Source organism: Callithrix jacchus, chromosome X, assembly GCF_049354715.1.
Source record: "Callithrix jacchus isolate 240 chromosome X, calJac240_pri, whole genome shotgun sequence".
Classification (NCBI taxonomy): domain Eukaryota; kingdom Metazoa; phylum Chordata; class Mammalia; order Primates; family Cebidae; genus Callithrix; species Callithrix jacchus.
Window position 1 is genome coordinate 146,151,756 of NC_133524.1, and position 27,433 is coordinate 146,179,188.

The 27,433-nt window shown below is 42.4% G+C and overlaps 1 protein-coding gene and 1 pseudogene across 3 annotated transcripts in view; one reads left to right on the forward strand and one right to left on the reverse strand.

The window, feature by feature from the left end:
- TMEM185A (transmembrane protein 185A) overlaps positions 1-14,807 on the reverse strand; it is a 35,488-nt gene extending 20,681 nt beyond the window's left edge. For 2 of the 3 annotated variants that reach the window (XM_078364165.1, XM_002763358.7), the window contains exon 1: positions 14,570-14,807. In XM_078364165.1, coding sequence (XP_078220291.1) covers positions 14,570-14,607 — 38 coding nt within the window. In that variant the 5' untranslated portion in view covers positions 14,608-14,807. Of the gene's footprint in view, positions 1-14,003 lie in introns of all 3 variants that reach the window. The other variant, XM_078364164.1, reaches the window with a different exon arrangement.
- Positions 14,808-21,537: 6,730 nt separating this feature from the next.
- Positions 21,538-22,746, forward strand: LOC100386048 (solute carrier family 25 (mitochondrial carrier; adenine nucleotide translocator), member 5 pseudogene; annotated as a pseudogene).
- Positions 22,747-27,433: the final 4,687 nt, after the last annotated feature.

The window sequence follows — 27,433 nt, forward strand, 5'->3', positions numbered from 1 at the left end:
CAATGGAATACTAATCAGCAGTAAAAAGGAACAAACTATGGATGGAAACAACAACACTGATGAATCTAAAATGCACTGTAAGTCAAATAATTCAGATTGAAAACCCAAGATACTGTACAATGCTACTTATTTGACATTCTGGAAAGGGCAAAATTCTAGACACAGAAAACAGATCAGTGCGGTTACAGATAAGGAATAAAAGCTTAGATGTTAAGTAATTTGTCTAAGAGCTCAGAGTTGGGAGTCAAACCATTTGACTCCAAAATCCTTTTAATTGAGTATTATACTATACTGACTTTACACTGATTATTGAACATGTTTAGAAAAGCATCTGAATAAATATCTGCTGAGCAGCTAACAGGTCTCCAATGGGGAAGCTTAAGGATAGTCTTTTTACTCTTTTGCTTATGATATCTGAGTTTTCTGTAAGGTACATGTACTGTTTTTGTACTATGAAAAATAACCTAAGAAACTTCAGTTGGAAAAAAGGGAGGAGGGTACTAAGAAGATGGGACCTACAGAATTAAACTCAGAAGCAAGCCCCCAAGACAGAAAACTACACTGGGAAGACCATGAGATTGAGAGGGGTTGCTAACAAAAATACATATAGCATCTTTGCGTTATAGTATTCTTACCCGTAAAGTTAGGGCAATAATATGTACCTCATAAGGTGGCTGTGAAAATAAGATAATGAGTATGATAACTGCTTTGTACAAAGCACTTAATCAGTGGGTCTCAAAGATTTTAGTATAAAAAATTTTGACATTTCTTTAGCTCTTAAAAAGGAATCCTTTTCAGTCTTAAAAATTACTAAGGATCCCAATGAGCTCTTGTTGATATGGGTTATCCCTACTGGTATTTAATATTTCTGATACAGTGGTTATTTAAAAAAATCTACTCTTTAAAGGTAACAATAAACACATTAAGTACAAACATAAATAACATTATTTTTAAAAATTCCAAAACCAATACAAATTTAGTGAGTGGCAGCACTATTCCTCTAGTTTAGCAAAATTTTAAATGTATGATTTCATAGAAGACACCTAGATTTTAGTATCTACATTTACATTCATTCTGTTGCAATATATTGTTTTGGTTCAAGTATACAAAGAAAATCTGGTCTCAGGGAGATGTTAGAAAAGAACTATTAGTTAGAAAAGAACTATTTTAATAGCTCTTTCAGATAATGGTAGATATTCTTCAACAGGACACCAAAACTCAACAAGTGGTAGTTTCTTAAAGGTTAACTGTGATGTGGAATCTGAAATCCTGTCAATGAAGTTTTTGTACTCTGCTACACTGAAATTCACTGGTCTCTCTTAAATTTTCAATGACTCTTTTATCCCAGCATGATTGTATAATACAATGTAGGTCAGCTGGAAAATATTGGTTCACTGAGTTATAAAGACCTTTCAAATGTTGACACATTTCATACACAATAGCAAACAAAAAAAAAGATCACACTATTTATTTACTATCTCCACCCACTTCATCAGAAATATTTTAAATACTGGGAGGTTGTCAAGCTCATGGTGGTAGATACAACTTTTCAAAAATTCTTATTTTCCCATGAAAGATCAAATTTTACCATTTACAAAAAATATCATGAGTTGTTTTCCTTGAAGGTTGCTTCTTGTATTTTCAAGAAAATGTCTGCCAAATACCATAACACAAATAACCACAGTCTTGACTGTCAGTTGTCCTTCCAAATAAAAATGATGTTCCATGAAAACAGCAGCTTGTAACTCAGGCACACACGTTTTTCCTTGAGTCAACTGTTGCACTTCAGTATATGGCAGGTCTTTATGCACTCTTCACATTTCATCACATGAAATATTAAACTAGATGTGCATGCAGGGGTCAAGATTAAACGACATTAATATTTTTCTGGTTTATCAAGACATTTGTAAGTGAAGCTGGCATTCTTTTTTAACTGCAAGTCCAGCATGTGGTGAAGAATCCAACAACAAAATACTAGTGCAGTTGGTGCCACTGTCCTAATTTGTGCTCAGGCACCTGCTGTTTGACCTATCACTTTAGCTCCACCAGTGCCAACATCAACCAAGGCAAAGAATGTCTTAGTATTATAATTTTGACTTTGCAGATACCTGGAAAGTGTCTTAAGGAACTCCAAGGTCTGTGGAAAATGGTTTGATAACCAGCATACTCAATACATATTAGTTAATATTATTAATACTCAAAAACAAAAACAGGCTTTTACAAGTTGCTACAAAGAAAGAGAGAATTAACATTTAAAGAAGCCAAGATAAAAATGACTTCATCCATGACTTAGACTTTGGACAAGAAAAGGGCCTACGTCCAGGTGGGGTGGAGTGGGATTCACAAGTTAATAGAAATGTAGTTATCACCACAAACACAGTACATAATTTGTAGAGGCAGTATTTTTCTCTCTAAAAGCAGAGGGGAATATTCCAAAATTTAAAAAAATCAGAACCAATTTGTCAACTACAGCCTGCGGCTACAAACATAATTACCAGAAACAATGGCCTTGAAAACAAAGTATTTAAAAAAAATCAGTTGATTAGAACATTAACAAATGCTAAGATAATGACAGACACAGGATTCATATGTAAATTAGGTAATATGTACAGGTAATTTTTATCCTAAAGGATTTTCAGACTACAATTAAAAAGTAGATTGGGGGTAGGGTAAATGCTATAAGCTAACTTAATTGTCTTCTGTAAAAACAGTTTCCTTATTTAATAAAAAAAAAAGAGAAAGAGTAGTGGAACTAAAGAAAAGTACCAAAATGTTTTAAATGTTGGAAAAGTGATTGTTTTATGTAGTTTTTGACATAATTTAAAGGAAACTTAAAATTTTATGTCTATGACATGAAAAATAGAAAGCAAACTTACAAAAGGACAAATAATAGCACAAAAATGTAATTCATGATCCAAATACTAGGGTTAGAAAAATACACATGGGCTGAATGTTCTTTTATTAATTTCCTATTGCTGCCATTCAAAACTGCCACAAACCTAGTGGTTTAAAAAGCACAAACTTATTACCTTACAGTTCTGGAGGTCAGAGTCCAATAATGGGTCTCACTGGGGTAAAGTCAAGGTGTCAGCAGGACTATGCTTCCGAAGGCTCTAGGAGAGAATGCTTCTTTGTGTTTCCTAGCTCTAGAGGCTGCCACATTCCTTAGCTCATGGCCCCTTCCACCATCTTCAAAGTCAACAATGGAGAATGCAGTCGTCCTCATACTCAATCACTCTGACCTCCTTTTCTGTCTTCTTCTTCTATATTTAAGGACCCTGTAATTACATTGGTCCCAGCCAGAGAATCCACAATAATCTCTCTATTTTAAGGTCAGCTGATTAGCAAACTTAATTCCATCTGCTACCTTAGTTCCCCTTTGCCATGTTACAGAACATATTCCCTGGTTCCATAGATTATGATGTGAACATAGTTAGGGGGTCATTATTCTGCCTACCACAGCTCTATAAAAAGGAAGGTTACTTCCTAGATTAAAAAAGTAAATCTGTTACATTCAAGAGTCACACTGGGAACCAACGTTAAAAGCTGAACCAACTATAAGAAATCAGAGGACAGAGGTTTATCACGCTTGTATGAAGACAAGAGAAACAATTTACTATCTTTAAAATTAGATAAATTAGATTTTAAAACAAAACGTATTATAAGCTAAAAGGACTAATAAGGAAAATCTAAATAACAAAAATCTAACAACATGACCATGGAATATGGACATAATTCTACAATTTTTAAGAATACACAGAAATATTTTCATTGTGGGCTTCCTCATGCTACTATTAAATCATGACAGATAAAACAGACAAAGTTCCTAGGGAAAATATGGAAATGAACACAAGAGTAGATTTAAAAAACAGCAAGGTTATATCAAGAGAATTAAGTAGAAGAACAAGAAAACACACTTTCTTTACATATATATAGCTTTTCCAGGGAGAAAAAAAGGAATCTTGGGGCAGCAATACCCAATAAACACATATTTAATTTACAATTTTTTAAAATATCTGAGTGCCTGAAATGTGTGAGATATATAAAAAGGAGAAACAATTTCTTCCCTCAAGATGCTCAGGCTATTAAGGAATAGAGGGAGATGATGTATCAACAAGTAACTATATATGGTAAACTAGGGGACTTGGAAGATTAATTTCTCTGGGAGAGCTAGGAAGAGAGGTGGAATCTGGGCAACGAGTTGGGAACAAGGTATTCCAGACAAAGCGAATAAGATGTTTTCCAATCTTTTAAAAAAGTTTTATTTTTATTTATTATGGATACAAAACAGTTGTATATATTTATGGGATACATGTGATATTTTGATGCAAGCATACAATGTGTAATGATCAAATCAGAGTAACTGGAATATCCATCACCTCAAGCACTGATCACTTATCTGTGTTAGGCACATTTCAATTCCATTCTTTTAGTTATTTGCAAATATACATTATTAACTATATTTGCCTCTTGAGCTATCAAACACTAGATTTATTCTATCTAACTGTATTATTGTATTCATTACCCGTCCCTTCTTTATCCTCCCCTCTCCAATTACAGCAGACTGGAACACACAGAATACTTTCTATAAATCTTGGTGGGTAGGGTGCTGGAGAGACAGGAGAAAGGCTATTGCAGGGAATAAGCCAGAAGTTGGCTGGGGTAAGATGGTAGGGGAATTTGAATATCAAGGTAAAGTCCTTGAAATTTATTAACAGGTAATATGGGGCCACTGCAGATTTTCTCAACAAAAGAGTGACAGAAGATACACATGAGTATGTAAGGTAGACTGTAATCAGAAGAGACCAGAGGCAGAAATTCTATACAATTTATAAGAGACTGACAAAAAATGGATCATTTTCTTTTCTTTTTTTTTTTTTTTTTTTTTTTTGAGACGGAGTTTTGCTCTTGTTACCCAGGCTGGAGTGCAATGGCGCAATCTCGGCTCACCGCAACCTCCGCCTCCTGGGTTCAGGCAATTCTTCTGCCTCAGCCTCCCAAGTAGCTGGGATTACAGGCACGCGCCACCATGCCCAGCTAATTTTTTGTATTTTTAGTAGAGACAGGGTTTCACCATGTTGACCAGGATGGTCTCGATCTCTCGACCTCGTGATCCATCCATCTCGGCCTCCCAAAGTGCTGGGATTACAGGCTTGAGCCACCGCGCCCGGCCAAAAAATGGATCATTTTCAATACTGATTTGTTAAACAGTTTAGTAGAGTTGATGAGATTTTTTGCATGCATTTAATTTAAGCCTCATGTGCCTCATGAGCAAAATGCAGATACCTCTATTAGATAGCACTAGGGATTTAATAACCTATCAGAAAACATTCATTGCAGGACTTGGCACCAAACAGTTAACTAGATCAATGTTAATTTCCTTCCTTAAATAATGATTAAGTTAAGGATAAAAGAGAACACTATTACAGAATATTTAATATATTACTAAAATGTAACTGAAACACAAAAACACCTGGGCAGCTGCCAAGCAAAACTCAGAGAAAATATGTTCACTTCAAAAGTTTAAACAAAAGTAGAAAACAAAGAAAAAAAAGAGGCAAAAGGAAACTAGTAAACTGAGTTTCTAAAAAATTTGGGGAAAAAAGCCAAAATACAGAAATAATAAAACTAAAAGTAGAAATATAGATACAAAAATGAAACTTATCAGTAATCCTAACAGCTGGCTTTTTCATAAAAAATTAAACAACAAAGTTGATCAAATAAAACTAATTAATATAATCAGAAAGTTCAAAAGATGTAATTCATACATACTCCTAGTTGGGGAAAGGAAGAATAGTATCTTAACTACATAAATATATTTGGAAGCAAAGTCTAAAAGGTAACTGCATATCCAAAATAAAATATCAAGCCTGATTTGCAAGAGAATATACAATATTAGGCAAATAATATAGTCATAAGAAAATGTATTTAAAAAATAAGTCACAGTTGTAGCCTAAACTACTTTGAGTTACTTTTCAAGAAACATTCAGACCAGAGTCCAAGTATAAAGATAGACTGCTTATCCACAAACCTGGGAGAATTGGGAGGTTCCACTTTAACATTAATCACTACTTAAAATTCACTTTTCCAGTTACACCTTTAGAATGGATTTATGCCACTCTCATTTGAATCTGTAGTGTTAGTATATGATGAATCACTAAGTAGTGTTATCTGAGCCAAAGCTAGTGTCCTCTCTGAATTATATGGAGCTTTCTGCTCAGGCTCAAATTCCCTCTCTCTCTACTTTGCAGGGTTAGGAGAACAGGTAAGGAGAAAAGGAAGAAGGGAGGAAGAGAGAGAATATACATAGCAAAGGGATGATGACTCTGAGTGTAAACGTTCTATTATCTGTTTTCTGCATATCATAAGAATGCAGCTGGACTCTTTTTAGACCTATCAGTTTTTTACATTGGAAGCCGCTGGCTTCACTGGAGCATGTACATGCACATTAACACGTGCCTACAGGCACGCACACACGTGCACCCACACACAAACTCTGGTAGGCACATCCCTGTCTATAGCTTGAGAGAATGGCTCCAAATGACAACCTGACATTCTCACAAACTATCAAGGGAATTACCGCTCTTACACTCAGCAGAACCTTATTAACCAAATTTAAAGTCTTTCAGTGGAGATTTTAACTGGATTTATTAGACGAAAAATGTTTAAGAGCATCTAACCAGTAGATATAAAAAAAGCACAAAAGTCAAATAAAAGCAGAGCCCAGGCCAGTAGGAAGATCTATATTTAAGTTCCTCAACTGTCATTCATCAGCAGTGTGGTTTTCCCCTAAGTCTGTTTCCTCAACTGATTCCTCATATATTGATTCATTAAGACAAAGGTATGTGGGGGAAAGGATTCCCTGTTTAATAAACGGTGTTGGGAAAACTGGCTAGCTATGTGCAGAAAGCAGAAACTGGACCCCTTCCTGACACCTTACACTAAAATTAACTCCAGATGGATTAAAGACTTAAACATAAGACCTAACACCATAAAAACCCTGGAAGAAAATCTAGGCAAAACCATTCAGGACATAGGAGTAGGCAAGGACTTCATGACCAAAACACCAAAAGCATTGGCAACAAAAGCCAAAATAGACAAATGGGACCTAATCAAACTCCACAGCTTCTGCACGGCAAAAGAAACAGTCATTAGAGTGAATTGGCAACCAACAGAATGGGAAAAAATTTTTGCAATCTACCCATCTGACAAAGGGCTGATATCCAGAATCTACAAAGAACTAAAACAGATTTACAAGAAAAAAACAAGCCCATTCAAAAGTGGGCAAAGGATATGAACAGACACTTTACAAAAGAAGACATACATGAGACCAACGAACATATGAAAAAATGCTCATCATCACTGGTCATTAGAGAAATGCAAATCAAAACTACATTGAGATACCATCTCACGCCAGTTAGAATGGCAATCATTAAAAAATCTGGAGACAACAGATGCTGGAGAGGATGTGGAGAAATAGGAATACTTTTACCCTGCTGGTGGAAGTGTAAATTAGTTCAACCATTGTGGAAGACGGTGCGGCAATTCCTCAAGGACCTAGAAATAGAAGGATTCCATTTGACCCAGCAATCCCATTACTGGGTAAATATCCAAAGGACTATAAATCGTTCTACTATAAGGACACATGCACACAAATGCTCATTGCAGCACTGTTTACAATAGCAAAGACCTGGAACCAACCCAAATGCCCATCAATAATAGACTGGACAGGGAAAATGTGGCACATATACACCATGGACTATTACGCAGCCATCAAAAATGATGACTTCGTGTCCTTTGTAGGGACATGGATGAATCTGGAGACCATCATTCTCAGCAAACTGACACAAGAACAGACAATGATATACCGCATGTTCTCACTTATAGGTGGGTGTTGAACAATGAGAACACATGGACACAGGGAGGGGAGCACTACACACTGGGGTCTGTTGGGGGGAATAGGGGAGGAACAGCAGGGGATGGGGAGTTGACGAGAGATAGCATGGGGAGAAATGCCAGATATAGGTGAAGGGGAGGAAGGCAGCAAATCACATTGCCACATGTATACCTATGCAACTATCTTGCATGTTCTTCACATGTACTGCCAAACCTAAAATGCAATAAAAAAAAGACAAAGGTATGTGAAAGCACTGTGTAAACAATACATTTTACCCATTCTAGCTTTAGCAGTAATATGAAAGACAAAAGTTCTGCCGATTGTAGGTAACAATCTCATTTAGCAATCATTTTTGTCACTATTAAGTCAGAGCTGACAAAGTATGAGTCTCCAGTTATAAAGAACCTATCTCGGCCGGGCGCAGTGGCTCAAGCCTGTAATCCCAGCACTTTGGGAGGCCTAGGCGGGTGTATCACGAGGTCAAGAGATAGAGACCATCCTGGTCAACATGGTGAAACCCCGTCTCTACTAAAAACGCAAAAAATTAGCTGGGCATGGTGGCGCATGCCTGTAGTCCCAGCTACTCGGGAGGCTGAGGCAGGAGAATTGCTGGAACCCAGGAGGCGGAGGTTGTGGTGAGCTGAGAGAGCCGAGATCGCGCCATTGTACTCCAGCCTGGGTATCAGGAGCGAAACTACGTCTCAAAAAAAAAAAAAAAAAAAAAAGAACCTATCTCTGGAGTTTGAGCCTTTTGTCTTAAATTCCAGTCACCTTGTACAAGTGTGACATATCATGCAAAGTAATTAGAAACCCAAGCTCTGTATTTTTTTAAAAAAGCTTATCTTCTGGAGTCCTAGGAAACTATCTAAAACTCCTTCAATCCACTGTCTCTCTTGTGCAACAAGGATTTCCCAGTGGTACATGTCTATTTGTACTCAACATCCACTCATTCAGCACCTAATTCAGCATCTCCGAATCCTAGCCCTCAGAGAACACAGCTAAGAACAATGTGTGTGTAAATATCAAGTCATAGGAATGATATTTTTAAAACAGGAAATTCAAATGAGATTTCTCTCCTTTAACCAGTCCCCTTGGGACGCAATGCACTAATTCCAATGGTACTTCTTCATTATTCAAACCATCTTTGAAGCTTTCTTCTTGGAATCACCTTTAGAACCTGCAGTCTGATCTTTTGACTATCCCAAATGGTGCTACATTTTCACTGAGGGTGGATTTGAATTTTGGAAATGGTCAATAGTCACTCAAAGCCAAGCTTAGTGAATAAGACATGTGATCAAACCAGATGGAACTATTTTGGTTGAAAATGTTAACTGATCATAAGGCAATGAGATGTATCCTCTTATGTGATATGTAAATTGACTTTAAAGGGAATTCCAGATGAGTAACAAGGAGTATGAACATGGAATAGGTTTATACATTCCCTTTCCCCAATTAATTCCTTTGAATGACAACAGTCATTTGGATGTATAAGCTCCAGTAAGAGGTCTGTTTTGTTTAATCACCTACAATTTGTAAACAGAAGGGTCCTTAGTATACTGGATCTACAATGTCATGGGGGAAAGGGATTGTCACTTAACTAGAAATACGGCATGGCACCCAGGAAAGACCACAGGTTTCATGGGACTGACCTGGATTAGAATCTTAACTTGGGATTCTTCCTTCCTATGCGACTTTAGGGAAGTCACAAGCTGTCAAGACTTTAAAATGAGCCTGATATCTAATTTTGCAGGGTTGTTGTAAAGATTATGGATAATGGGTGCAAAGCCCCTACATTGGGCCTGGCATGTGGTAGGTACTCAAGAAGTTACAGCTATTATTAACAATATCAGTAAAATCAAGACCATTTCCTGACTGTAGGTGGCTTGAGAGTACAGAACAACAGATAAACAGTCACTTGAGTGGTGAGTAGTTCTCTGACAGTACACTCATGGATTGGATACTGCTTTCTTAAAAACAATATTCTGTAAAGAGTATTTGCAGTAACTAATACTACATATTTAATTCACACGACACATGTCATCTGCAGTGCTCCTACCACACAGACATCTTCACTACTTGAACATACCAGGTACTATCATAACCCCATGCCTTTGCATACTTTGTCCCTTCTGAGATACCCTTCCTGCTCTCTGGTCTGGTGACAACCCTACAATTCTAGCCCAAAGTCTGACTCAAAAGACTAGCTCAATTAAAATCTAGCTCAAGAAATTTCACTTGACCCAGCAATCCCATTACTGGGTATATAACCAAAGGATTATAAATCGTTCTATTATAAGGACACATGCAAACAAATGTTTACTGTAGCCCTGTTCACAACAGTAAAGACTTGGAAGCAACCCAAATGCCCATCAATGATAGACTGGATAAAGAAAATGTGGCACATATACACCATGGAATACTATGTAGCCATCAAAAATGATAAGTTGGTGTCCTTTGTAGGGACATGGATGAACTTGGAAATCATCATTCTCAGCAAACTGACACAAGAACAGAAAATAAAACACCACATGTTCTCACTCATAGGTGGGTGTTAACAATGAGAACACATGGACACAGGGAGGGGAGCATCACACACTGGGATCTGTGGTGGGGGGAACTAGGTGAGGGACAGCGGGGGATGGGGAGTTGGGGAGGGATAACATGGGGAGAAATGCCAGATACAGGGGATGAGGAGGAAGGCAGCAAACCACATTGCCATGTATGTATCTATGGAACAATCTTGCATGTTCTTCACATGTACCCCAAAACCTAAAATGCAATAAAATATATATATTAAAAAAAAGTCATTTCCAGTACAGTCTCTTCCCTGCACGCTCGAGACAGAATTAGTGGCCCCGCCATTTGTACTTCCAAGACATTTGGTTCCTGTCTCTGTAATGCCTCATACTCTATTGAATTCTTACTTCCCTTTCATTTTTGCTTCTTCCACTAGGCTTCCACATTGAGAAGAGGATTATATTCCCTTGATTTGTGTACTCAGAGCACCTTGTACCTCACTTGGCACCTAGTGAGGTAGGTGCCTAGGAGATGTTTGGTGAATCAATGTTCTAAATATACTTTGTAAATAACTGTTGGAAGACAGGTAACTGCCTTTAGTGAACTATATTACCAGCAATCGCATTCCTTTTTCCTGACTTCAAACAAGAGACAAGATAACTTATATAGACTCCAGAATGTCTTCCGAATATGGAACATATAGAAGTTTCCAAACACTACTGATCTCATCAGTACCCTGTGGCCAGATGATGGAACCCCCAGAACAACATTTCTCAGCCTTTGTTCCAGTCTAGCACAGCTGAGCGATATACCATACTCCCATCAGGAGCTCACCACAGATGACTAAGAAGGCCCAGCAGAGTTTTCTCACAGCCTTCCAGTGCCACACTGCCGCCAAAGTGGAAGGGCCTTCTCTGAACCAGCAACTCCATCAAAGTAGCAGAAAATTTCAAGGCTCCATGGTGTGTGCAGGGAGCCCACCTAATGCTGCCTACTCCCAGATCCCTACCACCCAGAATGCCTTGGAATCGGTTTGCCTATTCTAAGAATAGGGCTCTTTCACTGTTACGAAGCCTTAGGCATTCAAGGAAGGACTTCTTTGTGGGTCCAGTACATCTGTTTCAGCATGTCTTAACCTGCATAACTAAAAAGCAATTATGAAAAGAAGTTCATGATCAATCAGTCCTGTGTCAGATGGAAATAGGCAGAGGGTCACCTAGCAGCCCTGCACATCTGACTGTTGACACTTGTGAATCATTCTCTGTCACTGCAGTTTCCAGAGCCTTGTCAATGCAGCAGTGGGCTCAGATTTACCAAGATCCAAAAGGCTGGAAAGAGGATCTGGAGCCATGGCCCATGCCTTGGGACCCACCAAACCATAAGAGTGACTATTTCTGTGACAAATAATCTGCAAAGTAAAGACAGCCATATTCTGCCTTAGTGCCATATTCTTTCTCATCTCTCCAATGGAATGGCTGCACTCTGAAGGTGGGAAGAGGGCAGGAAGAAAGAGAATGAGACCACAGACCACCAGGAAAGCAGTGATTGAAAGCAGCAGCTCTAGATTTCTAGAGTTATTCACTTATTCATCCCACAATATTTATTGACCCAGGTACTAATCCAGGTATGCAGGCTATAATACTGACACAGTCATGGCCTTGACCCCATGAAGCTTTAAGTTTAGTAGGGTAGGCGGGTATTAATGAAATAAGCACACAGACAAATACAAGGGTACAAATATGCACTATGATGGAGGAGTAGCGCCTACTACAGAAATTACAGAAACAGGGAGCAGTAGATCTGGGAAGGAAGTCAGGAGAGCTTCCCTTAGCAAGTACCAAGTGAGGACAAATAGGAGTTCACTAGGTCTGGAGGAGAGGAAAAGAGAAGGAAACATTCCTGGCAAAGAGAACAGGGTGTGACAACCTCCTGGGGTAGGAAGGAGATGTTGAATTTGTTTAAAATTACAGGCAGGGGGCAAAGCAGTGGCATCAAGGTTTAAATCCCCACATTAGGTATCTTCCTGTGTACACCCCTCAGTTTTCTTTCCAGTTATAGGGAAGGCCTTCCTCAGCATGGAAGGGGACTAAAGCACAATGTCAAAAACTAGGAGTGCTTAGGAGACATGAAACACTACCAGCTAAAACACCAAATCTGATTTACCAACAATACATGGCCAATGTCTTCTTGAAATATCTAAGATTAAGGAACCCACTACCTCTGGCAACACAGAATCAGGAAAATGGCACAGTATAAAAGACCTTTAAATTTTTCAGGTAGAAGTATATTTTAATCCAGGTAGAATTAAGATATTGATAAATATGTTGATAATTACTACAAATCTGTTTAGATACCAGGTATTTCATTGTAATTTCATATATTAATTTTTTGCAGGAAAGGGCTAAAGGAAAAAATGGTTAAAGGTAGTATCAGTGCAGCACTATTTTGCTTTGGCAACTCTGTTAGCCTGTTTGAGCACTTGAGGCAGTTTCTTATGGCTTCTGAATTAATTGTCACCTTGCAAACAAGTTATGTAGCTTTCTGTTTGTAAACCAGTCTGTAATCAATTGTGAATTGGCCTCCCTACCCTTCTGAGAGATTATACTCATTCTACAGATAAAACAACAGATAAGTGAGTTGCCCAAGGGCACAAAACAATTCAGCTTTTACTTATCTTTCTTATCACCATCTCCAAACAGAAGACACACATGGCTTGTCTAGCTACAGGAACAACCCTACTACTATCCTGCAGACCACTCCTAACCCCCTGGCGCAGCAGAGGATGGCACTGCAGTCAGTTCTGTTAAGGCCAACAATAATAATGTCTGCACCGTGTTAGGGACGCTGGCACTCCAGACCAGAACATGAACTCAAAGTGAAATAAAAGCACCCAGAAAGTCACAATGATTCACAAGTTAAAATATGTCACCATCCCTAGGGAGACTGCATACTTAACATACAAACACTCCCCTAAGACTTCCTTTCATCCTCAACAAGCAGCCAAGTCGTCCCCACAGTTGGCCCCCATAGTACAGCCAGCACAGTACCGTAAGACATCTTAAGTGTACAAGCCCTTCTTCACCCCTTGGCTGAGACCGCCAGCATTTAAAGCACCTAGCATAGGTTACAGTATACAAATGTTTACTGAGCACATGTCTTCCCAACTAGCAAAGAAGGGAAACTTAAGAGATCAGTTAGGCCAACTTCTTATTTTACGGAAAGGCCAAAGAAGGGCAGAGAATCATCAAGTTACATATGGCCTGGTCTCCAATCCAAGTCTTTGGGCTCAGTGTAGTTCCACAGACATTTTATTTGTGCCTACTATTTGCCAGATACGGTGGGTTGGAGGCGCTTGGGACACTAGGACGTGCAGGAGATGGTCTCAGCTTCAGGGAGCTCACAGCCTGGGGAAAGAGAACAGTTACAGAACAGTCGAGCAGGGCAGGCGCTTGAGTCCTTAGCCCGTGCTTTCTCCACACTGTGCACTGGGTGTTCCCCATCTGGAAAAGTACAGCAATATCTACTTCCTGCAAATAAACTTGTGGCGAAGACTGATGAGAAAATGCGTATGGAAAATGATCAGACTCACCCTGAAATGCATTATATAAGGTATTGCCATACGCTGACACTGACTCCAGGGATTCAACAATGTTTCAGGTATCCGTTCAACAAAGAAGCCAACAAGCAAAGGATGGGCATACATCCAAGGAAAACCCCAAGGGCTGCGAGGAACTGGAGGAAACAGCTGGGGTGGGGTTAGGGGTTTGGGTCAAGTGAAACGGCCAGATGCGGAGAATGGAGGACACGCAGCGGGGCAGAAGAGGATGGAACCGAGAGAAAGAACTTGGGACAGCAATGAGGGAGAGCAAGCGGAGAGGAATGGGGTTCCCTTGGGGCACGACGAGTCTCCCGGCCGGGCTCTTCCGGCTGTGGCCCGGCAGGGGCTGAAGGCACCGGGCACTGGAGGAGGAAGAGGGCGGGCGCCGAGGCCGACTGTTTCGTCTGGGAGCCGCTTGCACCCGCAGGGAAGCTCAGGCAAGCGCCCGGGTCCTCGGGCTGCAGCATCTCGCCCGCCGTGCCTCCCCGGAGCTGAACACTAGCCCGTGCCTGAGCCCGTAGCGCGGACTCTTGGGGGCGCCAACGCCGCCCCCTCACCTCGGGTTGAAGTCCTGGAAGAGGCCCCTCAGGTTCATGGCGGAGAACTTCACCGCGGCGTCCTCCACCCCCGCAACCCGTGCTGCACAGCTTGCGCCTTACAGCGGGTTCATGGCGCCAGTGCCAGCCGCGTCCCCACTGCTGCTCCCGCTACTGCTGCCGCTGCCGCCGAAGCCGCCGCTGCCGCTGCTGCTGTTGCTGCCACCGCTGCTGCCGCCGCCGCCGCCCCAAGAAACCTGAACCACCGCTCCCCGCCCCTCCTTCCGGGCTTCCGTACGGAGGCTGCGCATGCGCTAGGAGCCCCGCCCAGAGCGTCCCGGGCAGAGAGGCCGCTGGCCCTGTTTCTGCACCCGGCTGGCAGAGGAGACCCCAAAGGGTATGGAGGCTGGGAGTGAGCAGGGACCCGAGGAAGATGATGCTGACGGGTTGAAGGCCTGCAGGGAGGGAGTGCACCGCCCAGGAGTCTGGCGGGCAGGACTTGGCAGACACCTGTCACCTTGGCCCGCGCTGCCTTCTGGAGCTTTTCACTGGGAGTAGTGACGAGTGAGATGTTACATTTTGGCGATGTTATCCCAGGCTTCACCGGTCAGATCTGTCAGCGACTCCAAAGTTTGGGTCCCAACTTCCCTTCCAATTCCCAAGGCAGCATGTCCAGATATGCTGACTATTCCAAACTCAACTTACCTAGCACCAAAATCACTTACTCCCACCTGCCTTCCCCTCTTGGGCTCCCTTTTTCCCTTAGCAGCAGGCCTATTCGTAAGGGATATTCAAGCTGAAGACGTGGAAATCATCGTGACTTTGCTAACCCAGTTCAGAGCCTCCTTGGATCCTGTCTAAACTTTGTGGTCACTGCGCACCTGGCCTCTGCCTTCACTCCAGGCTGCCCTACTTCCAAGTGCCAAGTTCATCTTCCTTGGGCAAGTCAACATCTTTGAGTCTCAGTTTTCTCTCTGCAGAATGGAAATGACAAAAACCCATTTTCTAAGCGTGTTAGGAAGATTAAGTGAGACAGTGTGCATAACACACTGCCTGGTACGTGCTAGGTGTTCAAAGAATGTTGTTGCTATCTGGTACTCTTTCAGGTGCCTACCTCCTCAAGGATTTTGTTTGCTTTTGGAATCCAAGAGCAGGACAAGCTCATAGCAGATGACCTAGTTTACCATCTTCACTTCGGGCAGATTTAAGTTTTCATGAGCACAGCAATGCCTTAAACATTAGTCTGGTATCATTATGCATTATGGATAATAGTCATCCTTTGTTGCAATAGCAGAGTTTCACAAATGACAATTTTATACTGTTTAGCCCCAAGGGCAGCTTGAGAGGATCACAATTATGATAGTCATACTTAGCCTTGATGTATCACCTTTCTTAGAATGTGAAAACATTTCATAAGTGGTAATTAAGCTTCTCAACACCCACTGGGGAATGGATATAATTATACAAACCGATTTTAAGGATGAGTATTCCAATCAGGTTTTCATCTGCTGAAGCACCGGGACTTTGTCCCAGACTTTTTGGCCCAGCTTCCTTTCCCATCCTCTGGGTGAAGTCCAATGTGTAGCCCAGAGGAGGTTCTCAATGAGCACTCAAATACAGACGAGGAACTAAGGCACAGAGAAGCTTGTGTAATAGGCCATGAGCCACCCAGTAAGTAAGGGTGGAAGAGTACAGATGCAACATAGCGTCTAGCTGAACCTGCATCCCACACAATTAGAAAGAGGTGCTTGCCAGTGGTCATATTGAACAGCACCATCTTCATTACCAGTGACTGTGCCCCAAGCAGGCATGAGGAGATGGCCTGTCAGTTCGGACACTTGAACAACAGGCACTATTGGCCTTTCAAGAGCTTCATAGACAGAGGCCAGGCAAGCTCCTCAGAGTCCAGAGCCTTGAGGGCAGATGCTACTTTAGTGAGATTTCCAGGGAGTCCTGGAGCTGAACCACTGCTCTGCAGGCCCACAAGTTCAATTTTAGTAGTTCTCCCAGAGTTGGCCAGGCCTTGGGAGCCATCTAGCAAAGGCAACAGGGCACTGACACACAAATTACTTGTCAGTGTATTCTTTTGCTCTGACAAGGTAAATTGCCAAGAGGAGAATATGAACCTGTCTATGAGGAAAAACAGGAAGAACTGGACTATCCCAAGGCCTCACATCCCCAGTCTTCAAGAGGTGGATTACCTGGACTGCCTCAACTACACTGGAAGCTCAGCCCTGTACACTACTGGTGCTTTCATGGAAGAAAAGGAAAATAGCCAGAAACCAGATGTCCACCTGGTCCTCTCTCCAGCAAGTGCAAAAGACCCTACTGACAACCTGCTGCTCACCTCAGAGACCTCACTCAGTGTCCCACCCTAGATGGAGGTCCAAAGCCTCAATTACCTGGGTAGACAGACCCACGAGTAATCCTGATATTAAAGAAAGACCCTGGGCCATATGCAGGCACCAGGACTGTTGGGAAGCTTAATTACCACTTATGAAATGTTTTTACATTCTCAGAAGAAAGGTGATAGATGCATCAATTCTAAATATGACGAGTGGAGAAGATGACACCCCCATCTTCTCCACTAGCAGTCTGACTTTATCTTTTCCTTGACTTGCTACAAAATTCCAGGGCTGTCTTACTAGGGGCTCCAAGCATTCTTCATTCAAAGGCCAGAAATGGCTCTGGATTATAAAAGCATGATCCCCAAATAAGCCAGAAAACATATTCTTGTGACTTTGGGGTGGGCTTAGGTTATAATATTCCAGAAGCATCAGTTTATATCTGACCATGGTTTTAAAGGCTAACTTTGATTTTTACCACCCTTCTGATAAGTTGGTGGCTTGTCCAATTCAATATTCACATTGGCTCCAATGTGATGGTATAGAGGGTAGACCCTGGTGAAGAGAATCATGGTGCTTTTAAACACTTGAATTGGGGAGACCTGGCATAGGGGAAGGAAGTGGCTATGGACCAGCTCTCCACACCACCAAGCCTCCTTCCCTGGCTGCAACAGTGAAATGGAGAGAGTATGGATTTAGTAGATTTGATCTCAACACCAGCTTCACCCTTGCTCTGGTGGAGGGAGGGCCAGCTGGGATCCAGTCCCAGACAAGGCCTATGGGACTATAAAGAGCTTCTGAGAGATCATATTTACACTTTCTTTAGCCAGGAAACATGGAGGTGCCAGCCTGCAAGGCTTTCTCAGCCTGAAATTTCCCACCTTAAGTTACCTAAAGTCCACACTTTGAATGCCACCAATTAGAGAATTGCTGAAAATGCTTGGAATTACTCCACTTGCAGAATGGAATCTCCTGCTTCCTGAGAGAACCCTTTGCTTCTGGCAACATTAGCTTGACGTGAATACACATCTGAGATCTCCCTGTGAGGTGGGTGGGTCTGGAGTCTAGACAGTGGTTTAGTTAAATGCAGAGCTAAATTTAGGGGCTTGGAGAACTGGAGGAGGAGATTGGGGGAGGCGACCAAAGGGACCACAGAGGCAGTAACTATAGTTCTGCTTGCACTTGCAGCGACCCCATGGCCTTCCAAAGCCCAGAAGGAGCCACTTCCTCAGGGAGGCTTCCCTCAGGTAGGCAAACTATAGTTACTGAGAGAGAAGAGGGAGGGAGGACAGTCCCAAAGCCGCAGTGGACCTCCTGTTACCCAGGGAAGCCCTGGAAGTAGGTGGTTTATCATCCCTCATGGAGCAAGCTTCCTATTAAGAGAAGCAGGGGCCATTTCCTGTTGGAAGACAGAATGCGGGGGAGCCTGTGCCTGGGCCTACAAACAACCACAGTATCTCTGTGCTTCTCCTCTGGACCTCTCCTGATGCCAGGGTTTCCAGGAAGCCTTCCCAGCTGTGACACTCTCCTCCAGTGTGCTGTGTATGCAAAGCCCAGGTCAAGTGCATGTAGCCAAGCACACAGGACGGACAAAAAGGCCCATGCTGCCAAAGGTCACCAACCAAATGCCCACACGATTCCTTTTTCTCCCTGTTCCCAACCTGCTCTCCTTCGTGAGTCTCCACTCACTGCTGGTCTTTTTCCCTTTGTGTTTCCACATTGGATTTCTGACACATTCCTCTGGGCCTTCTGCCCTAACTAATCAGATTCCCTCTTCCTCACCTTGCCTTCCCCTAATGGATCCTTTCAGCATGGGTAGCCTGTAACCTTTACTTCTTCAGTCGCATTCATCTGACTGTGTTTTCCAGCTTTGTGCTGGGCACTGTGGAAAGCACTGGGAACACACATATATGAATAATGAAAACACAGCATAGTGCACAATCAGTATCAGGGATGTGGGAATGGCTGAGCTGAATCTGAAAGGAAAAAAAAATTTCAGGTTAGGAAGAGAGGAAATGCGGTTCCAGGCAGAGTAAACAACAGTTGTGAAAACACAGAAGTCAGTGAGTAGAGGCAGGTGCAGCTTTTGGAGAACAATGTTGTCTGCAACCACCTCACCACCCCACTCTGCCTACAGGCAGCTGTGCATGTACTTTCTCAGCTCTCTGTGCTTGGACGACTCATGCTTCCCACTACGTCCCTGCATCCTTGGATCCTGGTATGCAGTAGGTGCTCAGGCAAAGATGATGAAATGAATGCTGATGCTGGACAGTCACAGGGTACTAACAAAAAAGCAGTTCTTGTTCTTCCCTTGCCTCAAACCAGGCAACTCATATCTGCAGGAACAATGATCCTTTCTTTCCAAGTTTCTAATAGCTGCCGGCATTGTCTGTGGGTACACGTACTCCCATTTTCCTACCAATCACTAACATATTGAGGTTTTTTGTGTCTTATTATAAAGCAACTTATACCATGCTTGCACAGTTCTAGGATGTCAGATGAACCATCTATTTAATAACATATTTTCAAGGGAAAAACACTGCATGAATCAATGTACTTATGCATCTTAAGATCTACACTCTTTCATAAATCTTACCATGTATAGGAGAAGGTGCATCTTAGATATTCAGCAGTAATTTCTCCTTCTTATTGATCATAAGAAGGCCTACTTTGGGCCATCTTATAATCATTGTTATGGGTTGAATTGTACCATCTAAAATATACCCTTCAATATGCTCAAGTCCTAATCCCCAATACCTGTGACGGTGACCTCACTGGTAACAGGGACTTTGCAGGTGTAATAAAGTTAAAATAAGGTCATTGGAGTGGGCCCTTAATCCAATATAACTGATGTCCTTGTAAGAAAAGGGAAAATGAAACAGACACAAACAGAAGACAGCCATGTGAAACTGAAGGCAGAGACTGGAGTGATGTTGCCACAGCCAAGGAACACCTGGGGCTACCAGAAGCTGGAATAGGCAAGGAAAGATCTTCCCCTAGAGCCTTCAGAGAAAGCACAACCCTGCCAACACCTTGATATTGGACACTGAACCTCCAGAACTGTGAGAGAATATATTGGTGTTGTTTTATACCACAAACTTTGTGGTACAATACTTTGTTATAGCAGTCCCAGGAAACTAGTGCAATCTTATTACACCAGTGCTCTGAAGTTGTGCTGTGGTTTGGTTTGGCTGTGTCCCCACCCAAATTTCATCTTGAATTATAGTTCCCAATATCCCCACGTGTCATGGGAGGGACCCAGTGAGAGTTAGTTGAATCATGGGGGCAGTTACCCTCATGTTGTTCTTGTGGTATTGAGTCAGTTCTCCCAAGATCTGATGGTTTTATCTGGGGCTTTTTCCCCTTTTGCTCAGTTTTTCTTCTCGCTACCATCACGTGAAGAAGGATGTGTTTGCTTCCCCTTCAGCCACGATTGTAAGTTTCCTGAGGCCTCCCCAGCGCTGTAGAACTATGAGTCAATTAAAACTCTTTTCTTTATAAATTACCCGGTGTTGGGTATTTCTTCATATCAGTATGAGAATGGACTAAAACACCCCATTTTTCAGATGAGGAAAGAGGCAGATCACTAGGGGTCAAGCATAGAAAAGGTGCAGCCAGAATAACTAATCTTTTATAGTCTGTATTAGTCAGAGTTCTCTAGAGGGACAGAACTAATAGGATATGTGTGTGTGTGTATGTGTGTGTAAGTGAGTTTATTAAGTATTAACTCACACAATCACAGGGTCACACAATAGGCTCTCCACAAGGTGAGGAGCAAGGCGACCCAGTCCGAGTCCCAGAATTGAAGAACGTGGAGACCAATGTTCGAGGGCAGGAAGCATCTAGCACAGGAGAAGGATGTAGGCTGGGAGGATAGGCCAGTCTAGTCTTTTCATGTTTTTCTGCCTGCTTTATATTCTAGCCATGCTGGCAGCTGATTAGATGGTGCCCACCCATATTAAAGGTGGGTCTGCCTTCCCCAGCCCACTGACTCAAATGTTAATCTCCTTTGGCAACATCCTCACAGACACACCCAGGATCGATACTTTGTATCCTTCAATCCAATCAAGTTGACACTCAGCATTAACCATCACATATTCTTACCCAAACCACTCAGGGGTGGCTTCCAGTTCATTATGCAAGCATAATTGTGTCCTTAGAGACATAATTCCTCTTCTGGCTGCTTTCCGGGATGAAATGCAGACAAGGAAATTGGAAATATTATTGGCACAAGAGAAGTTTGCAGTTGACAAGTAGGTAACCCTAGGCTGATTTAAACCTTGAAAATGATTGTTTGAGCAGCAATTTTTTTTTAAAAATTCAGTAGTTTTGGGGGTATAGTTGGTTTTTGGTTACATGGATAAATTGTTTAGTGGTGATTTCTGAGATTTTGGTGGACCCGTCACCTGAGCAGGGTATGCTTTACACAATTTGTAGTCTTTTATCCCTCACCCCTGCCCACCCTGCCCCCCGAGTCTCCAAAGTTCATTATATCATTCTTATGACTTTGCATCCTCTTAGCTTAGCTCTCACTTATAAGTGAGAACATACGATGTTTGGTTTTCTGTTCCTATGTTACTTCATTTAGAAAAATGGCCTTCCCGCAGCCCCGGAGTCAAAGCCGGTTCCCGGCCTGGTCCTGTCCTGCAGCAAGCCTGCCTCCTCTTTCCTTTCAACATGACAGATGCCGCTGTGTCCTTCGCCAAGGACTTCCTGGCAGGTGGAGTGGCCGCAGCCATCTCCAAGACGGCGGTAGCGCCCATCGAGCGGGTCAAGCTGCTGCTGCAGGTACAGCATGCCAGCAAGCAGATCACTGCAGATAAGCAATACAAGGGTATTATAGACTGCGTGGTCCGTATTCCCAAGGAGCAGGGAGTCCTGTCCTTCTGGCTCGGTAACCTGGCTAATGTCATCAGATACTTCCCCACCCAGGCCCTTAACTTCGCCTTCAAAGATAAATACAAGCAGATCTTCCTGGGTGGTGTGGACAAGAGGACCCAGTTTTGGCGCTACTTTGCAGGGAATCTGGCATCAGGCGGTGCTGCTGGGGCCACATCCTTGTGTTTTGTGTACCCTCTTGATTTTGCCCGTACCCGTCTAGCAGCAGATGTGGGTAAAGCTGGAGCTGAAAGGGAATTCCGAGGCCTCGGCGACTGCCTGGTTAAGATCTACAAATCTGATGGGATTAAGGGCCTGTACCAAGGCTTTAATGTGTCTGTGCAGGGTATTATCATCTACCGAGCTGCCTACTTCGGTATCTATGACACTGCAAAGGGAATGCTTCCAGATCCCAAGAACACTCACATCGTTATCAGCTGGATGATCGCACAGACTGTCACTGCTGTTGCTGGGTTGACTTCCTATCCATTTGACACTGTTCGCCGCCGCATGATGATGCAGTCGGGGCGCAAAGGAACTGACATCATGTACACAGGCACACTTGACTGCTGGAGGAAGATTGCTCATGATGAAGGAGGCAAAGCTTTCTTCAAGGGTGCATGGTCCAATGTTCTCCGAGGCATGGGTGGTGCTTTTGTACTTGTCTTGTATGATGAAATCAAGAAGTACACATAAGTTATTTCCTGGGAATATTCCCCCCATGAACAGGCATGTTGTATTATATAACATATCTTGAACATTCTCGACAGACTCCTGGCTGTCAATTTATCTGTGGCAACTATTTACTGGTTGAAAATGGGAAGCAATAATATTCATCTGACCAGTTTTCTCTTAAAGCCATTTCCATGATGATGATGGGACTCAATTATATTTTTTATTTCAGTCACTCCTGATAAATATCAAATTTGGAGAAATAAAAATATCTAAAATAAAAAAAAAAAAAGAAAAGAAAAATGGCCTTGAGGTCCATCCAAGTTGCTGCAAAGGCCATTATTTCATTCTGTTTTATGGCTGAGTAGTATTTCATGGTGTATGTATACCACATTTTCCTTGATGATTAGATGGTGATTACATTTAGGGTGACGTACATTTAGGTTGGATCCATATTTTTTTTGCAATTGTGAATTGTGCTGTTATAAACATATGTGTGCCCATGTCTTTTTAATATAATGACTTCGTTTTTTTCTGGGTAAAACATTTTTTCTGGGTAAAACCCCAGTAGTGGGGTTTCTGCATCAAATGGCAGTTCTACTTTCAGTTCTTTATGGAATCTCCATACTGTTTTCTGTAGTTCTACAAGTTTACATTCCACCAGCAGTGTAAAAGTGTTCCCTTTTCACCACATTCATGTCAACATCTGTCTTTTTTATTTTTAAATGTATGGCCATTCTTTCCGGAGTAAGGTGGTATCTCATTGTGGTTTTAATTTGCATTTCCTTGACAATTAGTAGGAATGGTTTTTAAATAACCATGTGGAGAGCCAACCTGTAAATCCAAGCTGTAACAGAGAGAATTTGGAATGTGGCTCCAGCATTCCTCAAAACGATGAACTTGGGAGGCCAGGAGAAGGCATAGTGTGGGACCTTTTCTTTGGCATTCAGGGTGTCTAGCTAGAGGACTCTCCCTCACAAAGCTTCGGGCTGTTGGGTTGGATGCAGAAAGGGTGAACTTGGAGGGTGTCTGGGAAGCCTCCGCCAGGGTCAACACCCACAGATCCATGTATAGATCCTGGCCCCAGTTCAATGGCTCTGACTTTTGCCCCAGACAGGGCTAGAACAAGTTATACCATATCTGCATAGTTCCGAGATGTGAGATGAACTACCCATGATAACAGATTTTTAGGAGAAGAAGAAAACTGTACCAATTAATGCACATGTAGACTGTAACACAGATATTGGTTCAGAAACATTAAAAACAACAAATGGAGGTGTTTAAAACAAATATACATGGATTGGAAGATTCAGTATTGTCAAGATGTCAGTTCTTCCTAACTTGATCTATATATTTAACAAAATCCCAATTAAAATCCAGCAATTTATTGTGTTGATGTCAACAAAGGGAATGGCTGACAATAGCCAGGCAGGAGGTCAGCGCCTTGCCAAGGAGGCTGGAGTTCAGAGCAGGGGTTTAGCCATGGCTGGTGGAACAGGAAGGTTTCTAAGGGAAGTGGGACCATGTCTGAGAGGCCTTCCACCAGCCCCTAAGGAGGCAGGCTCAGGGCATCTGGAAACCCTGAAGACCTTCCCACAGATGGGCACAGGGAAGCTCCCATCTGCTCTCCTCTGCCATGGTCAAGATTGGCTCTGTCCTGTGTGATGTGTGCCCACATTGGGGACTGCTGTGAAGGATGCTGGACCCCGGAAATGCCTCCAGAAGAGATTGTGGGGGTGTGTGGATCATCCTAGCTGTTGCAGCCCTGAAGTCCTTAGGAAACACAGGGTGAGCACTCTCCACACATATTGGCTGTCTCCAAGAAAGGACATGTGATGTCCCTGTTTCCAGAAGTGTCTTGCTTCCTTCCTGGAGTGCGACACAGGGTTGTATGCCCCTGGCCATTCCTGGGAGCACCTGGCTCATGACATGGTCCAGCCTTGTTCTGCTACCATGTCCCTCTCCCTACAGCTGGCCCAGGGCAGTAGAGCTGGATCTGGCACATGCTCCTCCTCACACCTCTCCTGGGGTGCCTGATCCTCAGCACAGCCTAATCCCTCAGGGCCCCAAAGCCCTCTCCCACCCAGCTCCTTTCCAAATCCTAATGTGGGTTTGTAGGTATTCTGGGGACTGCAGAGTGTCTTGATGCTCACTGTCCCTACCATCTGCTACAGCCTTTAGTCTTCTTTAACTGCCCGTCTGGGGATACCACAGCCCTAGCTGCCTCTGCTGGGATGCCCCAGCCCCACATCTCTGTATCAACCTCAGAAAGCAAAACCTCATAGTCACCCAGGTAAGGCAATCAGTTAATCAAAAGCCAGGCATTACATGGGGAATTATTAGAATAATACCTCCTAATCATGTGATTTGTCACTCATCACATCGAAATAATTATTATTTACCAACCTCTAGGACACTCACCAAAACTTCATCATCTCCTGCCAGTTCTACCACTATATCTTGAAAGGGGATTTCTTACTGGGGAATTTCGAATGATGTTATTTGTGTGTTAACATAATCATCAGATCCTATCTTGGGCTGAACGGTTGTTAGTAGAGACAGGAATGGTAAAGCTGTAAACTGGGCCAACTGAGGTCAGGTATTGGGGAGTATGGGCAAGTTTGGGCACAGCAGCAGGAGGAGGAAACCCCCGGTCTCAACAGAGATTTTGGCTGTTTTGGCCACTGCCTTCCGCCCATACTGGCCCATACTGAGGAGGACAACACAACTTTCGGAAGTCTGAAGGTTGCAGGTAGCATGAAAAAAATTCCTGAAGTCAGCATCCTGTGGGATGATTCCCACCCAGGGCCTTAAATGCACAGAATCTGGTTTCTCACATCTAAGGGAGAAAATGTGTATTGCAGCTCCTAGATGTAGAGTGATCTGTGTTCTGTGTTGTTACAGTTTGAGAAATAATTTATGGCTTATGCCACACCTTCAATAGAAATGACTGTGACAGGACCAGGCGCGGTGGCTCAAGCCTGTAATCCCAGCACTTTGGGAGGCCGAGGAGGGTGAATCACAAGGTCAAGAGATCGAGACCATCCTGGTCAGCATGGTGAAATCCTGTCTCTACTAAAAATACAAAAAATTAGCTGGGCACAGTGGTGCGTGCCTGTAATCCCAGCTACTCAGGAGGCTGAGGCAGGAGAATTGCCTGAACCCAGGAGGTAGAGGTTGCAGTGAGCCGAGATCGTGCCATTGTGCTCCAGCCTGGGTAACAAGAGCAAAACTCCGTCTCAAAAAAAAAGAAATGACTGTGACAAAATAAAGTCTCCTCATATGGCCCTTCCTAACTTCAAAGGGACTGTGGTGTTACCCTGTGTTCAGGAAGGAAAGGAAGACAAGATGTAGATGAGCACTTACACTTTCTCCCATAAAGTGTTTTCCAGATGTCCAACAAAAAGCAACTGCAGTTAATCCTTGAACAATGTGGGAGTTAGGGGCACTCACCCTCCATGCAGTCAAAAATCTACGTATAACTTTTGCCTCCTCCAAAACTTAACTAATAGGCTGTTGTTGACTGGAAGCCTTATTGATGATATAAACAGTTGATTAACACATATTTTTGTGTGTTATGTGTATTATATACTGTATTCTAACAATAAAGCAAACTAGAAAAAAGAAAATCTTAAGAAAATCATAAGGAGGAAAAATACATATTTATTATTCATTAAATGGAAGTAGATCATCATGAAGATCTGCATCATTATTATCTTCACATTGAGTAGACTGAGGAGAAGGAAAAGGAGGGGTTGGTCTTGCTGTCTCAGGGCTGGCAGAGGAGGAAGAGGTAGGAGGGGAAGCCGGAGAGGCAGGCACACTCAATGTAATTGAATGAAAATACAACATAATTTTATTTTTCTGTTCTCTAAAAATGTTTCTATGTGGTACCAATCCTTCTTCCACTGTTTGTTTTAGTTTCAGTGCCCACATCGTAGAAGAGTCCATGTTGTAAAAGGAGTCAAAGCAGTCTTAAATAATTGGAACCCTTCTGCCACATTGTCTGGTGTTAAATTTTTTACTGGCACTGTTTTTTATACATCTTCTTCCTCATCATCTGCCACTGGTTTGGAAACACTCATCTTCATCAAGTCACCTTCTGTTATTTCCTCTGGCATGGTATCTACTAGCTCTTGAATTTTTCCAAGATTCATTTCTTGAAATCTTTTTTACACTCCATCTTTTGGACCATATCCACAATCTCTTTCATTATTTCCTTATTTGTCTCTGTCATGAATCCTGGAAGTCATGCACAACATCTGGACACAGTTTTCTCCAGCAGAAATTTGTTTAAAGTTTGACGGCTTTCACAGGCTTTTCTATAACAATAATGGCATCTTCAATGGTACAATCCTTCCAGACTTTCACAATTTTCTCTCTATGGGATTTCTCTTGTATAGCATTGATAAACCTTTCCATAGAGTACCATGTGTAGTGAGCCTTAAAGGTCCTTACCACCCCCTGATTTAGAGGCTAAATTAGTGTTAGAGACTGAATTAGACCTTGTGTTTGGGGATAACTTTGATCATTTCAGTACCTTCAGTGTTGAACTTGTTGGGTTCTGGGTGGCCAGGGACATTGTCGAATATCAAAAGAACTTTAAAAGGAGTCACTTACTGCCAAGGTACTTTCTGTGTCCAGGGAAAAAGCATCAATAGAACTAATCCAGAAAAAGCGTTCTCATTGTCCAGGCTTTCTTATTGTACAACCAAAAGAATAGAAGGTGGTGTTTTATCTTTTCCTTTCAAGGTTCGGTGGTTAGCAGCTTTGTAGATAAGGACAGTCCTGATTAGAAACTTGACTGCATTTGCACAAAACAATAGAGGTTGCCTATTGCTTTGTGCCTTAAATCCTGGGGTGCTTGCTTCTTTTCTTCACAAACTAATGTGCTTTGTGGCATTTTTTTCCCCAGAGTAGGGTACTTTCATCTGCATTAAAAGCCTATACAGGCAGATATCTTTTCTCCTTAATGATTTTTCTTAATGAT